We start from the raw sequence: 17,523 nt of genomic DNA on the forward strand, positions 1-17,523 counted from the left end.
CGGAAGGACTAGGAGGATAGGCGAGGCGCTGAAAGGCCTCAGCCCACCCCACCCGCCACTCCCGGCTTCTTTCCTAGCTGCGGCAGCCTCTGCTTCTCTCGCTTTCCATTCCGGAGGCGAGCAAACGAAGAGGGTCGGGGGCAGGCGCATCTTTCTCCTGCGGGAGCGCAAGAAGCGGCCGCCTCCCCCAAGCCAGGCTCCGCCTCAGAGAAGCGCCTCAAGGGGTGTTTCGAGGGCGCCATTGGGCCGCTCGTCTCTTAGCCTGAGGCAAAAGGGGGCGGCCCTGGAAGGAGTCGCTCAGCCAGGCAACCCAGCCGAGGAGCTTGTTGTCTCAGCGCCGCCCGCCAGTCACTCAGCCGGCCAGCGAGCGAGCGAGCGAGCGAGAGACGGGCGCGCGGCGGCGGCGGCGGCGGCGGCAGCAGCTTCTCCGGTTGGCGCCTGGCGCTCCGCAGGAGGCCGCTGCCAGGCGAGTGCAACCTCCCGCCCTCCGCCTGCTTCTCTCTCGCCTTCCTCCGCCATGGCTGAGGCGCCTCAGCCCGTGGAGACCGACCCTGACTTCCAGCCGCTCGCCCGCCCCCGCTCCTGCACTTGGCCGCTGCCCCGGCCGGAGCTCGCCCCGTCCAGCCCGGGACAGACGCCCATTCCGGCGAGGGCCGCTTCTCCGTCCCGCTGCGGGCGGGTCGCGGCCCTCTGCGCCTCCTCCCCCGGCGGTGACTTGCTGAGCCTGCTGGAGGCTGGCGGCGAGGGCTTCGAGGCCGGCGCGGCCGCTGGCGCGGGAGACCTGGGGGCTGGGGGCGGCTGCCTTTGCGGGGACTTCCCTTGCCTCCAGCACCCCCAGCAGCAGCAGCAGCAGCAAGCGGCGGGGCCCGCCTTGGCGTCGGCGGCAGGCCCTCGCAAGAGCAGCTCGTCCCGCCGCAACGCCTGGGGCAACTTGTCGTACGCGGACCTCATCACGAAGGCCATCGAGAGCGCCCCGGAGAAGCGGCTCACCCTCTCCCAGATCTACGAGTGGATGGTCAAGAACGTGCCATACTTCAAGGACAAGGGGGACAGCAATAGCTCCGCCGGCTGGAAGGTTAGCAGACGGGGCCGGGCGGGCGGGCCGTGGGGCTCTGCACTCCCAACGCTGCGCTTGCGAAGTCTGCTTTGGCATGTAGCAAAAGGAGCTGGGGATCTACACTACTGCTTTTAAAGCGCTTTAAAGCACTTTGAAAACGTTTTGAAACCTGTATATGCAGGTCCGGATCTACACTACTGCTTTAAAGCGCTTTATAACAGTTATAAAGCGCTTTAACTGCTTTAAAGCGCTATAAAACTGTTATAAAGCGCTTTAAAGCAATAGGGGCCCCAACAGTTATCAAAACTGTTATAAAGCGCTTTAAAGCAGTAGTGTAGATCCCCCCATTGCGATCTGGCGGTGGTGATCGCGGGGTAAGGCCAGCAAATGGGAGGATAGCGGTGGAAAGAGTTGCAGCACGATCCCCTCCCCGACTCTGGCAAATCTGCGTACGCAGTAGGGGTAATTGGCCCGCTCATCCGCCTGCGTTGCCTTTCCCTTGGGTTTGTGCCGCTTGTGTACTGACGCTGGGGCATGCCTGGGGGTGGGCGTTACGTGGGGTTTGTTTTCGTGTGTTTTCGGTCTGCATGACGAATTTCAGCTCACGATGATCGCAGCTGAGGCGTAGCGAACCGGGAGACCGTTAGGCACTTCGAGATCTGAGCAGGGGGAAAGGTCCCCAGATAGTTTTCTGCCTTCCTGCCTTTGTCAAAGTTAATAGTGCTGGATGTGTGTAACTCAGTAGGCAGCTGGCTTGCAAGTACAGCTAGCTGTGTCATTTCCTCTGGCAGATGTGAGAGGCCCTTAAAAGTGACGGGGAATTGGTCCTGCACATCATAAGTGGTGGTGAGCCTCTCCGGCATTTCAAGAGTAGGCAGTTTGCTTGCTTTGTTCGGCTAACTAAGGCGTAGTCGGTGGTAAATTGAATATGCTACAGGTCTAAATGTAGGAACATATGTGAGGTTGGTGCCTTGCCATATTGCTTCCGCATAATTTAGTATCAAGGCAGTTGCCTGTGAAACCTGTTACAAAAACATAGCAATTGCCATCTTCTACACAAGCTAACTTTGAGAGACGTTACAATCCAGTAGAAACAAATATAATAACTCAATTTATATATAATGCCAGCTTTCTTTGTGAAAGGAAATAGTTGGCACATATCTGTTTAAAAATGATGTATCTTTGTACAGATGACCCGTGGTATAAAGGAAAAAGACCTGTCAATATTTTTAATCTTTTGGTCTTCCTTAAAGTAGGAAAAATGTCAAAAGGCACAATGATTTGATAGTTGATCTTGGGACTGGATAGCTTCTGATGGACTCTGAACCGGTCACTGGCCATATAGGTAGCGTGGGATCCAATATACTACGGATATTGCATGCAGGATTTCTCAGGAAAAAATAGTTTAGGACAGAGCAAAATGGTATTTACTAATATTTATTCGCAAAATGGGAAGAACTAAATCATTAATATATTAAGCAAAAATACTGCAGATTTGCAATGGATTTCCAGTAATTGGATTTGATATTTTTTTTAAAAAAGTGCCTCCAACTGAACAAGCATGTTAAGGGTAAGTAACTAGTAATCTTTAGGTCAAATTTGGCCTCTTTGGTTATGCCATGTGACCAATTCCAGAAGAAAAAGAGGAATGTGGATGAGCACAATGTGATAATGGGATTTGGTAGCAGGCCATTTTCTAGGAGGAAATGAGGCATTGGTCCTTCCATTCCTCACTCCCTTTAGAAAAAAGTAGCTGCTGACCAGGGTGCTATTTACAAGGTACCCCAAACATAAAATTATTCTGTTAGTTAGTGTGATGTTTGATCAGCAGTGTGTTAGCTAAGCAAACGAGGAAGGGAAATTTCCAGATTCGGAAATTAAGTTTAAGTTTTATCTTAATCTAACCATGCAATTGATATAATTCCTTGTCTCTTGAGCTGGTTAATTGGACTGTACTTCCAGCAACTGGACTTCGCAAGTACAAAGATTTTCTTTTTCAGTAAAGGGAAATAAGGAAGGCCACTTCACCCACTTCATGATCAATCTGAAAGAATTCACGTTAGATGTGCAAACCAATTTATACAGACAGGTGTTCATTGACTGTGCATATATCAACACTAATGAGTTTTATTTTGTATGTACACTGCCCCAAATTTAATCTGAATCTGTCGTTCACTTATACAGTCATAATTTGAATATGTAACCAAAACTGGATTAACTCTAATCTGCAGTAATATTGTATGTATTGATAGAGTATTAAAAACAGAAATGTCAATGCTTTTAACTGGTACTAAAGTCTCAACTAGGGAAAAAAGCATTTTTTACTTGGGAGTGGGGTGGGGAGAGCAGTATTTTACTTTGGTAAAATCTATCCTGGTAAATACTGTGTCACATGCAGAGCTGTGCAAGGTCTGAGCTGCTGTTGGCTACATAGGTAATACTTCATATGCTTTTAGGCAGCATCTAATTAGGCCCAAGTAATTGTCATGCATTTGACTGATACCAAACTCAAGCTGGACTTAAACAAAATTTGCTTTGTGCAGTTTTCATCCCTTATGTGAAAACTACTTTGACAAATCATGATAGTACACTGGCTTTGAGGTAATGATAGATAATAAGTAGGAGCCATGAATTATGGCTTCCCTTCTCAAATAGCTCTGTAGCTTTGAGAGCTTTAAAAGTCTGTTTATTTAATAATAAACCTGGAGTCTTAAGAGACTGTGAAATTTACAAGACACATACAAAAATAGTTTGGGGTCTGCAAATTGTTACTGCATCTTGCTTCAAGCATATTAGACCTCTCACTAATATGTGAAGTGGGTCAATTGAATGAATTAGTAGGTGCACATGACCTCTGTTTGATGCTAGTCTTTGTGTGTGTGTTGTTACAAGCAGCAAAAGTTCTGAGACCCTTAAAGAACTTACATCTTTATTGTGTGAAATTATTCAAGAATCTAACATTTTAAATTTGTATTTGTTTTTAAATTTCTGTTAAGCAATTTTACCATTCTTATTCTATACAACTTTATTGTTGTAAAGAGAGTTGGGGAAGGAGTGCCAAGACTCTTCATTATATGTCTTAAGGCACCTGAAAGACTAACAAATATATTGTGGCATAAGCTTTTGTGGGCCGAAGACCATTTCATTAGATGCCTCAGTTGAATTTGACTCTGGCCCACTAAAGCTTATGCCACAATGTGCTTGTAAGTATTTAAGGTGTGACAAAGCTTCGTCTGTTTCAGCGAAAACAACAAACAGGGCCGCCCCTCTGCAGTTTGTCCCAAAGAGGACTGCTTGTACTGTCAGCTGGTTCATGAAGAGTCTGCATTATTTGATTCTTGTAATGTTTATGGAAAGTGATTGGTGTGTTTACAAGCAATGAGTAAACTGTGTGAAATCTGCATGTGGGTTGCATCCGATTGGTGTCCCTCTGCTGACGGAAGGCTCTTTGATCCAGTGGAGGCTTCCCCTGCATGGGAGGTGGTGTGGGGGCTGCACAAGGAAGGGGGAATTGCCGAAAACACCTCCCTCCCTGTTCCACTGATGGAGGCCTCAGCTGGATCAAAGAGCATTCTGTCAGCAGAGGGACACAAATAGGATACAACTCTTAAAATGTTTGTACTAATCTTTAATTTAGTATTTTTGGTGAATCTGTATCTACTAAATCTAATCCTGGAGATAATGTCTTATTGTTAATTCTGGAAAGAAATCAAAGAACATTCCATTTTATTCTAAGGCTGCCATGCAGCCTGTGTACATGAGTTTTCTTGAGACCTCTGATCTTTATTTCTCTAGCTTGCCCAGGGGGTGCTCTCATACCAATCTTCTCCATCCTTTGTACTAACTTAACCAGTTTGGAAAACCATGGTTGCTATAGTAGGGTCACATGAGGAAGTCTCAGAGGACAGGATTTGGGTCTGGGTCAGTGTTTTGACTGCACAGCAGTCTCTTAATATGCCTGAGGTACAAATGCTAATACAGATTTCGGTGTAACCTGAGTTCATTTTAGCGTTTATGGAAAACTACTCTCCATTTCTAATGGAATTGTGTGAATTCTGGTTAAGTAAATCTTAATAATCTAGTTTTACTTGTTTTGTGGATTGAAAGAATAAGGCAGGAGTATAACTGGTTGCCAAAATAGGAGTATCAGTATATGTGAGTTAGATATCTCCATTTCTCTCTGAGTGTGTTTGTGTGGAGGGGAGGCTATGCAGTAAAAATACAGGTACTCTTCAATTTTAAGAGATTCGGACCATTCACATAGGAATTACTTCTGTTGCCTGGATATTTCCATTTTCCCAGGATTCAAAGCACAGTATTTTGTCACTGAGGGACAATGTGGTTCTTCCTCAAGGTTTAATTTTCATTAACATTTAGAGGCTGAGGATTCTTCTGTGACCTTTAAACACATGAGTATTTCTACCCCATTTCTTGACCATCTTTTTTTTTAAAAGAAGCTTTTTAGTCTTGGAAAGCCATGATCTCTCTGCAGTGCTAAAACACCCCCTTTAAAGCAATAAACAACAGTATAGCTATACCCACCCTTCCTGGGTGCTGCCTCAGAAGTTCACAAGTGTAGTCAACAGGTGTCCAGCAGTGACCATACATCTCTTACTGTGATTATCTGTGCCTGGCTGGCAAGCATAAAGTGAGAGCCTGCTTTTCTTTTCTTTTTGGAGTCCTTCATAAATTACAGAGAACTTCAGGTGTGCAAGAGGGTGGGGGATCTCCCATGTTAATCTGGGCAGGAGAGACAGACCCTGCTTCTCTCCCAAGTTTTCTGGCATGTACAGAAAACTTGTGGGAATGGAGAAGTCAATCTCTCATTTCATGCCAGGCTACGGAGACACCCTTAGAACTTCCAGCGGGCTCCTAGTGCTACAAATCGTGCATCTATTCCATCTTTTCCTCTTTAACAGGTCTTTTCTGATAAGAAAAGAGATGGAAGAATTGGTTGGAAAACATGGGGGAGCTACAAATTGAAGACATTGTATGGACCGTCCATTTTTGAAGCAGGGTAGTTGCACAATAAAAACCTTGTTTGGAAGTTGCTCCTGAAGCACTGGGAATCTTTCAATGCTCCCAAGTCCTTAAAGCCCATTGTGAAATGAACTCTTCCCCTCTTGGGAGTTCTCTGTATGTGCCAGAGGCATAGACAAAAAGCATTTTGCTGACAATTCCTTTGTCTGTAAATGAGATTTCCTGGTTACTCTTGATACTATGACTATCTCTCAGAGTGGAAAAAGTGACAGCTACTCAAAAGAAAGAAGGTAGAAACCCAGGACTTCGCAGTGATGTGACAACATTGTCTCCCTCTTATCCTGCCCTCCGAAAAAGTAGAAGTAATTGCAGAAGTTCACAGTTCATATTTTTTTAAAATCTGGTCATCTTGTGTGGGGAAAATACTATCACATTGGTGCAACATAATCAGTGCAATACTACACAGAACACACGTGCTGTCAAGATGCAGGTAGATAGAGCAATTGTGTAATACAATATAGAGATGTGTCAGAAGAACTAATTTTGCCAAGTGTTCTGAGTTTAAGGGTGCAATCCTATGCATCTTTAGACAGAAAAAAGTTTTACAAATCCTAGCATTCCCCAGCCAGCATGGCTAGTTGGGGAATGTTGTGAGTTGTAGGACATTTTTCTGTTTAAATATGCATAGGATTATAAAATTCTGCCCTAAATTGCTTAAAGTAATTGCATAGTCATCAGAGGACTCAGAAGTGGGTCACTGATGACTACAAATACTGACTGATGAGCAAGGCCACCAAAATTCTGGGAGCCCTGTTTACCACCATTACACTAGGGTGGGATATTGTAGTGGGGCTAGCACAATGATCGTTCTTAGGAAAAAATATAATTTATTTTATTTTATTTTATTTTATTTTATTTATTACATTTTTATACCGCCCAATAGCTTTCTGGGCGGTTCACAAAAATTAAAACCATAATAAAACAAACAGGTTTTGTTTTGTACAAAATACAGTATAAAAAGCACAACCAGGATAAAACCATGCAGCAAAATTGATATAAGATTAAAATACAGAGTTAGAACAGTAAAATTTAAATTTAAGTTAAAATTAAGTGTTAAAATACTGAGAGAATAAAAAGGTCTTCAACTGGCGACGAAAAGAGTACAGTGTAGGCACCAGGCGGACCTCTCCAGGGAGCTCATTACACAGCTGGAGTGCCACAGCAGAGAAAGCCCTCCTCTTAGTAGCCACCTGCCTCACTTCCTTTGGCAGGGGCTCATGGAGAAGGGCCCCTGTAGATGATCTTAAGGTCTAGGCAGGTACATATGGGAGGAGGCGTTCCTTCAAAAAATATTGGTTTTGCTGTGAGATTTTAGGCATTTAAAGGCAGAGCCTTGGGTTGTCTAGACGTGGGGAAAGCTCTGTGGTGGCTGTGGACCTGTGCCCCGTTGGTTAGATGACGCAGGCACAGCTTCACAGCCACCGTGGGGCTTCCCTGTGATGCTCCGATTTGAAAAAGTTGGAGATTTACCCTGACTTTTTCAAAGGGAGTGACGTCAACAGTGTAAGGTCACTCCAGGGCCAACCCGGGGGTGGAGCCTGGTGGAAGGAGACTAGCGATTAGTTGTCTTCTACCAGGAAGGGGGTGACTCCGGTACCTGGATGGATGCCCAGAAACCCTGTGCTCCCTCCTCAGTGTTGGAATTACCTGACACTGCTCTGGGAGAGGGAAAACACGGGGTTGAGGAGGGAAGCAGTGCCAACCTGACGCCGTAAAGACAGACCCTTAGTTTGCGGTACCACCTGTCTTAAAAGTGTTGCCAGTGATTGTTTAGCCTTGAATAAACTGCTGTGCAGGAGAAATGCTAGGGTGTGGTGCAATGATTCAAAGCCTACAGATACGTGGTCTCAAGCACTGAGTTTTCTTTAAGCAGAATATGTGATATGTTCAGAGAGTCTTGAATTCATATTTGTAAATAAACACGTGGAGTCTGTTATCCCTTAAGCAGGTCGAATATTTGAACGTTGCCCTTGTAAATAAGACCACCAAAGTTACAAACCTGCAAAAAGTTTTAATACTGTGGAGAAGGGGACTTCCTTCTCTGGCAACCTGGTTGGTATCTGTGCTAGGCACAGAAAGGGGATGGAGCACCCTGCCCCCCTTCTCCACCAGCCAGACCACTTGCCTGTACACATTTCCTTATTGCCTCTGGCCACCAGGCTATTGCTTAAATATAACCTGGAATATTTACTGCTTTATTAAATATCCAATGTCTTTCCAAATATGAAAAAGAAAGATCATTAAATGATTTGCAGAATTTTGGTATGTGCTGCCATATTATACCAAGGCAAGTGGGTTGCAAACTCTTAATTTTTGTGATATTTAGAAAAGTGTTTATTTATGATTTCAAAAATATTAATAGTATTATGTTTCCTCACTGTACTTTTTAAATTTAAGGTATTTTTTTTGTTTAATCCTCTTAAATCATTATCTAATGTTGTTTTACATTCTCTTGCCAATATGTTCTTATAAAAAAATCAAGGAATATTGTATAAATGGAAAATTACAGAATAGAAATTCATATGAAACTTTGGAATAATAAAGGGATAGTTTTTCTATAGGTGTTGTGTTGAGGAGAGCATGATAAGGAGTCAGAAGCCTGTTTAAGAAACTGCTCTTTATCTGGAAATCGTGACTGAAGGTGCTAATTAGAATGAGGATATGAATGTGACATCTTTGACATCTGTCTGCTGCTTCACAGTTTGAATTGCTGTAGTGCTAATAGTAGCTTTCATTCTGTGTCATAATAGAAGTGAACAACACAGACGAGAGGCCCTATATAGGGGCCTCTTATTTAAAAAAAATGCAGGTGGTCTAGCATTAAATTCTTCCCTGCTACTTTCTTTCCAAGATTATCACAGTGTGTGTGTGCTCCCCTCTTCTCTCTCTCTCTTTGAGACTAAACTGTTTATCAGTCCAAATGGTAGGAAAATTCTTGAATGTTGCTTTCTCCTTTGTGGTCCTGAATATTACTACGACTCTAGCAACTGTTATATGTTTATATGGGCTACAGCAGTTAATTGGCGGCGTTTTGCAGGTCACTGCCTAATCTACCTCATAGGAATAGTAGAATGTCTTGAAGAATTTCCCGGAGGAATTAAAGAGTAGATTAAGCAAAGTTTTAATAGAAAAAAATAAAATGAAATTAAGAGATTGGTTAAGAGGAATGGGTACAAGAGAGGATATAGAAGAGGTCTTGAAGGATAAAAAGTTAACTTGGTTAAATTATAGGCAATTAGAACAATGGACTAAAAAGTGGGTAAGAGATAATGGAGAGTGTAGAGAATTAACAAAGTTTGAAGAATTAATAGATAAGAAAGATAAGGAAAGGGGGAAAAGAACAGTGTTAAAAGGGTTGATGAGCGAAATATATAGAATATTGGTGGAGAAAGGGACAATGGATAATTCGGGTAAAACGGTTTGGGAGACAGATTTGAAGATACAAATAGGACAACAGAGTTGGGAGGGAATATGGAAACAAAGAGCGTTGAGAAATATGTCAGTAAGAATAAAAGAGAATTATTATAAAATTGTATGGAGGTGGTACCTAACTCCGGTTAGATTGAACAAGATAAACAATCAGCAAACAGAAAATTGTTGGAGAGGTTGTGGGGTTAAAGGAACGTATTTGCATATGTGGTGGGAATGTAACTATGTTCAGAAATTGTGGAAGATGGTGTTTTTGGAAATTGAAGAAATTGTTGAAATGAAGATAGAAAGAACACCAAAAGTTGCATTGCTGTCGCTATTTGAAGAAGATTTTAAATGTAAAAAGGAAATTAAGGAACTGATAACGAATTTGTTGACTGCAGCAAGATTAATTATAGCTAGGAACTGGAAGATACAAGGGGAATATTCTATTGAAGAATGGTATAAAGAAGTATGGGATATAGCTATTAATGATAAATTAACAAGTAATATTAAATGGAGAAGAGGTATAGCTAAATCAAATGATTTTGAAGGAATTTGGAAACAGTTCCTAATATTTGTATTTTCTAAAGGGAGTGGGAATCCACCAGCAGAAGAAAGTATGAGATTCTGGAATCAGGAATGAGATCCCGTGGTGGGGGGTGCACTGTAGGTGTATTGATTATGTTAAAAAAAAAAAAAAAGGAATAGTAGAATGTCATATATATCTTCCTGAGCACCTCAACAGTGGTTGATGAACTGAACTAGCCTTGAGGCTATTTGATAATCAGTTCCAGTTGAAGACCTTGTTCTATATAACACCTTTCCGGTTTTGCCCCGTGTGTTCTTGTTGAGCTGTTTAGCTAGTTGTATGACACTGATATGGCTGCATAAGTGAACACATTTTATTTATTTATACATGTATTCTTTCTGGAGAGGTTGTGAACTAGACTAGTATCTAGTAACTGTATTCTAAGAGGCAAATTTTAATATATATTTTTCAGAATAGCAGTTCAAAGCCAGTTAATATAGTTCTGCAGTACCATTTCTAGTTGGAGGAATATACCACACCTCTGTGGCAGGTGCATGTTTTCTTTCCCTCTTTTGGCCCTAGAAGTCTGCCAGCCTTTTAATGAAGAGGGATAGAGCACCTGATGCTTCCTGAGGACACAGTGGTCATAACATTGCATTATGCTTCTCTGGCCTCATCTACACCAAGCAGGATATTGCACTATGAAAGCAGTATGAAAGCGGTATATCAAAGGCAGAAGCCACACCAAGCAGGATATAGTGGTATGAAAGCAGCATATGGTACGTGTCAATGGGCCCCAACGGTTGTCAGTGCACTGCAATACCGCTATAAAGCAGTAGTGTGGATCCTGCCTTTTATATACCACTTTCATAGTGCAATATCCTGCTTGGTGTAGATGAGGCCTCTGTTTTGGAAAAGGCCAAGCTGGACACCTACAGATTGTTGCAATTGGGCAATGGAGGGAGAGAGAGAAAATGCAGTGTGTGTGCGTGTGCGTGTGCCACTTGACTGCTGATAGGGATAAGTCTGGAACAGATGGTCAAATATAAACTGTAACTAATGCAAACAATATTGATTCACACTAATATCTAGTTAAGATATTGAGCAGAAGCAGTGTTCTACCATATTGTACAGATAATGTAATTTTTTTTTAGAATTCAGTGGGGATATCATCTGGAAATCAAGGATTAAACAAAGCACTGAATATTTTTGTTGGGTTCAGCCTTTGGAAGCTGACATACACATCAGTTTGGGGCTGGGATAGAAAGCTAGAAGTAATTCTGGCAATTTTGAATTAGGAGATGGAGAACTAGGAGTCCTTAGTTGGAGTTGCTCTTGAGGTACCATTGCTCTTTGGAAATATGAAGCAATATTTGTGGTTCTGCTGCCTGTTTAGGAATTTTGTTGCTTCAAATATGCTTTGTAAATAAATAGACATTACAAGACAGCATAGATCTGTCTCATCCGGGAGAAACTAAAAATAACGTTGCTCCTGGACTTCTCCTTGCTCAGGGAAGTGGAGAATGCACAAGAGAGCTGCTCATATAAATTAGTTGTATGCATGTATTAATTAATTAGATACTCTATTAATTTTGTCCTTCCACACTAGCTCTTTTCTCTGGAATCGCCATCCTTCATTCACTCACTTTGCAAAGCATCCACACAATGTCATCATTGGCCAGTTGTATTCCAGTGTTTTCTGAATAATCTTTTTGCATTCTTTCCATACTTGATTTGTTGCCAAGCAAAGAGCTTTTAATTATTTTTAGTGCTCCTGTGTCTTTATACTGAACACTTCTTCTTTGCAAATTTATTGTCTGGTTTGTATTTTGCTTCTTGTTAATCTGCTTGGGGGATTACTAATGAATGGTCTCTGATTCAACCCTTGAATAGTCTAGGGCCACAGCTAGACCTAAGGTTTATCCCTGGATCATCCAGGGGTCAAACCTGTTCATCTAGGTGACACACAGGGGATCCAGTGCTCAGGCAGGGGCGAACCCTGGATGATCCCAGGATAAACCTTAGGTCTAGCTGTGGCCTAGGTTGTCCAGCTATCAGTTTCTCTTCCTGTGTTGGAGTAATTAATTTGTAATTTAATTTGTAATTGAAATTACAAATTATAAAAGCTTTAATTTGTAATTTCCTCTCATTTTTTAAAAATGGTAAAATAGTTCTTTTTAAAGATCTATTTTGCCATTTTTAGAAGAAAAGAAAAGAAAAGGAGAGTGAATAAGTAATGAAAGCTTTTCCTCATCCCTGTATAGCTATGTGAAGGCCTGGGGAAAATGGAAAACAAACTAGGTTTTCTTCCCAGGTTTTCCTCCCCAGATCTTCATATCTTTACCCCCTTAGAAAAAGAAAATGACATTAGAACAATTTTAGAGACTGTTCTAGGGTGGCCATATGAAAAGGAGGACAGGGCTCTTGTATCTTTAACAGTTGCATAGAAAAGGGAATTTCAGCAGGTGTCATTTGTATTTATGGAGAACCTGATGAAATTCTCTCTTCCTCCCCACAGTTAAAACTGCAGGAGCTATACTGCAGCTATACTGTGACCAGATACAAAATTGGGCAGGACACCTGCAGCTTTAACTGTGGTGATGAAGAGGAAATTTCACCAGGTTCTTCATATATACAGATGACACCTGCTGAAATTCCCTTTTCTATACAACTGTTAAAGATACAGGAGCCCTGTTCTCCTTTTCATATTGTCACCCTAGACTGTTCAAGGGTCAAATGGGGGGCTATTTGTCACTAATCTAACCCAGATCAGCAAGAAGCAGTAAAACAGGCTGAACCTGCAAATAAGAAGCTTTTAATTAGCATTACAAAGGACCTAGCTGAATGGAACTTAATTGTACAGAGGGATCTTGACCATAATGAAATCATTGGTTGCTAATGCAGCAGTATATTAAGTGCTGAGTGCTAATACAACAGTATATTATTTATTTTATTTATTACATTTTTATACTGCCGAATAGCGGGCCGTTCACAATTAAAACCATAACATATAACAGATAAAAACATACTGTTTTATACTGTTGTTTTTATGTCTCCAATGGTTTTTAAATGTTGTATATTATTATTATTATTATTATTATTATTTATTTATTTATTTATTTATATAGCACCATCAATGTACATGGTGCTGTTACTTTTAATGTTTACTGTTTAGCTTTTGTTAACCGCCCAGGGAGCTTCAGCTGTGGGGCGGTATATAAATGTAATAAATAAATATAAAAGTTTAAAAGTTTAAAAATACAATGTAAACCTGGCAGCGGTTATAGCTCAGGGAAAGCTGTATTGTTAAGTGCTGTATTGTACACCGCCCAGAGAACTTCAGTTATTAGGCATTTTAAAATTACAATAAATAAATAAACTTCCATTTTTATTCTGCTTCAGTTCAATTGTGGAAAAGCAATTCCACAGCGGGGCGAAAGGGTTTTAGTGTAGAAGCACTCTATGTGATTCAGAATACTTTGTCATTGCAATTTGTGCTGCAGGTTAGCTAATGGATACAGAATACCCCACTATTCACTTTGCTGTAAAATAAAGAACTGACAAAGATGTGTTTTCAAATTGTGAGTTTAATGGCTGTTGTAAGGCACTGGGATGCAGGTAGCCAAGCAGATAGATTGCTGAGAGCAAGGTTAGGTTGGAGCACTGTTGCGAGCACCACAGAAAGTCTGAGAAAGAAATGCAAAGTAGGCTCATATACATGGTCAATTCCAAGCCCAGGGTAGAAGCTGGGAAGTTCATCAGAAAGAGGCTAGAACAATAATTCACAGGAGTCGCAAGGAGACAAGGAAGCTGGAAAACAGATAGGGAAACTAGATAATAAAAGGCCACACAGAAAAAGGTAGAATCCAAGTGATACTCAGTGAAGACCCAGGGCTGGCTTGGAAATGTGTTATAGGAGGACCAAATCAGGGAGAGCCAATAGGCTGCCTGCAAAATGGAGTGTGGGAGGACAATTTGCCTCCTTAACCTCCACCCTGCAAGTTCTGGTGGCCTATCATGTGGAGCATCAGTTTGCAAACTAGGAGGCTCCTGGTATGACTAGTGGCAAATCCTGACAATTGTACAGAGAACAGAGAAATAGGTAGTTGAGGGTTTCAAATAATGTCTTATATTTTTTATTTAATTTAAAAGATTTAGAAGTTGACTTTTCCAAATAGAACATTTTCTCAAGGCAGCAAATGGATTATAATAGAATCACAACACATATCAATATTTAAAACAAAACCAATAATGAGCAGAAATTGCAATAAATTCATACTGGCCCTGTTCAGAAGACACCTTAAACCACGGCTTTAACCACGGTAAATAAGGCAAAAAGTGGTTTAAGGTGTCTTTGAACAGGACCACTATTTTATTTCTGTCAGCCGTTCTACTATAAGATCTAAAAACAGGGTTTCAAAAATTTACAAGCCTAACCTGCCCTCTCAATTAAAAGCAGTCTGAAATAAAAAAATATTTTTAGAGCTTGCCTAAAAGCAAACAGGGAGCATGAAGCCATTTGTAACTTCTGATGGAGGTAGAAATGTGAAGGCCTAGAAAAAAACTTGGAAAAATTTGTTAAAAGCTTGTTTCCCCCCCAGTTTTTTCCAAGAACTCCCCCCCCCCCCATTTTTTTTTTTAAAAATTGAACAGTTTTGGATTATGAAATATTTGCTTTTAGAATTAAGACAAAGAATTTATATATTGTTACCCAGCCTTTCCTCCCCGTAAAATGATTTCTAATAACTATGACATAATAAGACGTTTATAGAAAGACTAAGGGCTCATCTACACCAAGCAGGATATTCCACTATCAAAGTGGTATGAAAGAGGTATATAAAAGGCAGGAGCCACACGACTGCTTTATAGCGGTATTGAAGTGCACTGACAACTGTTGGGGCCCATTGACACATACCATATGCCGCTTTCATAGTGGAATATCCTGCTTGGTGTAGATGTGTCATGGGCCCCAACAGTTGTCAGTGCACTTCAGTACCACTATAAAGCAATAGTGTGGCTCCTGCCTTTTATATACCGCTTTCATATCACTTTCATAGTGGAATATCCTGCTTAGTGTAGATGAGCCCCAAGAATATAAAATGTCTGAAAATAATGAAGCTATGGGGGAAATGTTTTTAATCCTCTATGTAAGTTTCCTAGCATAATCATTTCTTTCATTCCTTATTAAAAGTATGGATCTCTTGTAAAATGTGAGTGAATGGGCCATGGCGATTTCACAACAAGGGCATATTTACACCATGCCTATATCCCGAGATCATCCCTGTGCATCCAAATGACACACAGGGGATCCTGGGAGCAGACAGGAACGATCCCTCCATTTGCCTGGGATAATCCTTAGGTGTAGAAAGGGCCTCAGTCTTCCTCTAGAAGGGTACATCCTCTCAGAAAGGCCTAACGCCAGCTCACAACTGTGCTACCTAAGTCCACTCCAGCATGATGACCCCAAAGGATACAATTATTGATGGTATTGAAAGCCACTGACAGATCCAAAGAATTAACGCAGGCCGTAGCTAGACCTAAGGTTTATCCCAGGATTGTCCTGGGGTCAAACTTGTTCATCTAAGTGCCACACAGGGCATCCAGGACTCAGGCAGGGACGAACCCAGGATGATCCTGGGATAAACCTTAGGTCTAGCTATGGCCAAAGTCTTACTCTCGTCATCCATGCCTTATAATTGTTTTACTGCTTTTAAATTATATATTGTTTTAACTTGGTGTATGGTTTAATTTGTTTTTAGCTGTGTATATTTACTATTTTATACTGTATGCTTTTATCTGTACGCCACCCTGAGATCTTAATGATATAGGGCAGGATATAAATGTTTTAAATAAATAAATAAATAAATAATCTACCAGAGCAACAAAAGTTGTTACTGTTCCATAACCAGGCTGGAAACCAGATTGGAATAGCTGATAACATTGTGGAAAACATGTTTTGCATGTTAATTACTCTTTCTTGGACAAAAGTAAAACTTCAATATAGGAGACAGATTTTATATATTTAAAGCATTTTTATCTTTCGAACAAGGTGGTCTCTGTCCTCAGGTTTACAATCTGTTCTTAAAGACATGATACAAAAGGAGGTAAGGATGAAGAGGAAGATGAGCAGTAGTTTTTAAAATTACAAACTTATGACTAGCTAAGATGGAAACAGTTCAGGGAGAGAAGAACACAAATAGACCTGGTCTCTCAGCAGAGCTAATAGAATGGCTTAAGAACATAAGAAGCGCCCTGATGCTGGATCAGACCAAGGGTCCATCTAGTCCAGCAGTCTGTTCACACAGTGGCAATCCAGCTGTTGACCAGCAACTCATAAGCAGGAACGGTGCAACAGTACCCTCCTGCCCATGTTCCCCAGCAGCTAGAGCTGCAGTGTGTTGGAAATACACATTGATTCACACAACGTTGTTATCGTGAGTTAAATAATCCCAAATGAGCTGCAGTGCGTATTGGTTACATGTGGCTGCCATTTTGGACATTTGTAGCAACCATTTTAAAATATGCAACCTTTAATTGGGGTGCTTGAGGGTTGTGCTGTGTTGTGCGAACCTGGCAACCTTGGCTTAATCAAAAGTTAATCAACTCTTGCGTAACCCTCGATTAGTAGAAGGGTTAAGGATGGGTTGTTTAACCCTCAAATAACCAACAATGTTCGTACAACACAGTGTAACCTCCAAACACTCCTATTAAGGGTTGCATATTCAAAATGGCTGCCTCTAGTGCCCAGCACGCACAACAGCTCATCATGGGTTAAATAACCTGCAGTGGCCCAGCTGTGTCATGCGAACAGGCCCATTGTTCTATGCATATTCATTCCAAACAATAATTCATTGGCAAAAGGTTACTCCTGCTTTTCCTGTTGATGAAGTAAGTAGGAAAAATTGATGTACAGATTAAGGAGATGAATATGCTTACTTGTCCACCTGCTGCTGGCATAAAAGTGATCTGCCCTTTGATTACTCTAATCCTAGCAAAAGATAAACTGGCATGATTTTGAGTTTGTGTATGTGTGTGGCCAAGAGAACATGCTTCTACAATTGGAATACAAGTATGCATTTTGTTCCAGTTGTATTCCCAGGATTAAGTGATGGAAATATTAATTATATGCGAAGAGTTGATTTCCAAAGGACTCTTGATCTAAAGAATATCTGCATAGGACACTTTCAATAGGTTTGATGTGCTTTTTTCAGAGCACTCTTTATCTGAGAAACAGAGTGCACCCGTCTTTAGCCTCTGATAACAGTAGGAGAACTGTAAAGCTCTTTGGGGCAGGGGCGAGCAGTGGCAGTATGAGATCTTCCATGCCATGAAATTCCTGCTTATTGGAGAAGGATTTTCTTTCCACATTTTTTATATTATAGGTAAAATCTGTTGTTTAAAAATCTCTTCCACAACATTGTTTGACTGCAATATTTCAAAACTTAGAACATTTTGTCAAGGTCTGGAGTAGAGATGTGACAGGTTC

At 41.3% G+C, this 17,523-nt stretch overlaps 1 protein-coding gene across 1 annotated transcript in view; it reads left to right on the forward strand.

Annotated features, from left to right (window-relative positions):
• Positions 1-332: 332 nt before the first annotated feature.
• Positions 333-17,523, forward strand: part of FOXO1 (forkhead box O1) — a 50,331-nt gene continuing 33,140 nt past the window's right edge. The window contains exon 1 of the mRNA XM_063125264.1: positions 333-1,075. Within this exon, the coding sequence (XP_062981334.1) occupies positions 518-1,075 (558 nt within the window). The 5' untranslated portion in view covers positions 333-517. The remainder of the gene's footprint in view (positions 1,076-17,523) is intronic.

Source organism: Elgaria multicarinata, chromosome 4, assembly GCF_023053635.1.
Source record: "Elgaria multicarinata webbii isolate HBS135686 ecotype San Diego chromosome 4, rElgMul1.1.pri, whole genome shotgun sequence".
Taxonomy (NCBI): domain Eukaryota; kingdom Metazoa; phylum Chordata; class Lepidosauria; order Squamata; family Anguidae; genus Elgaria; species Elgaria multicarinata.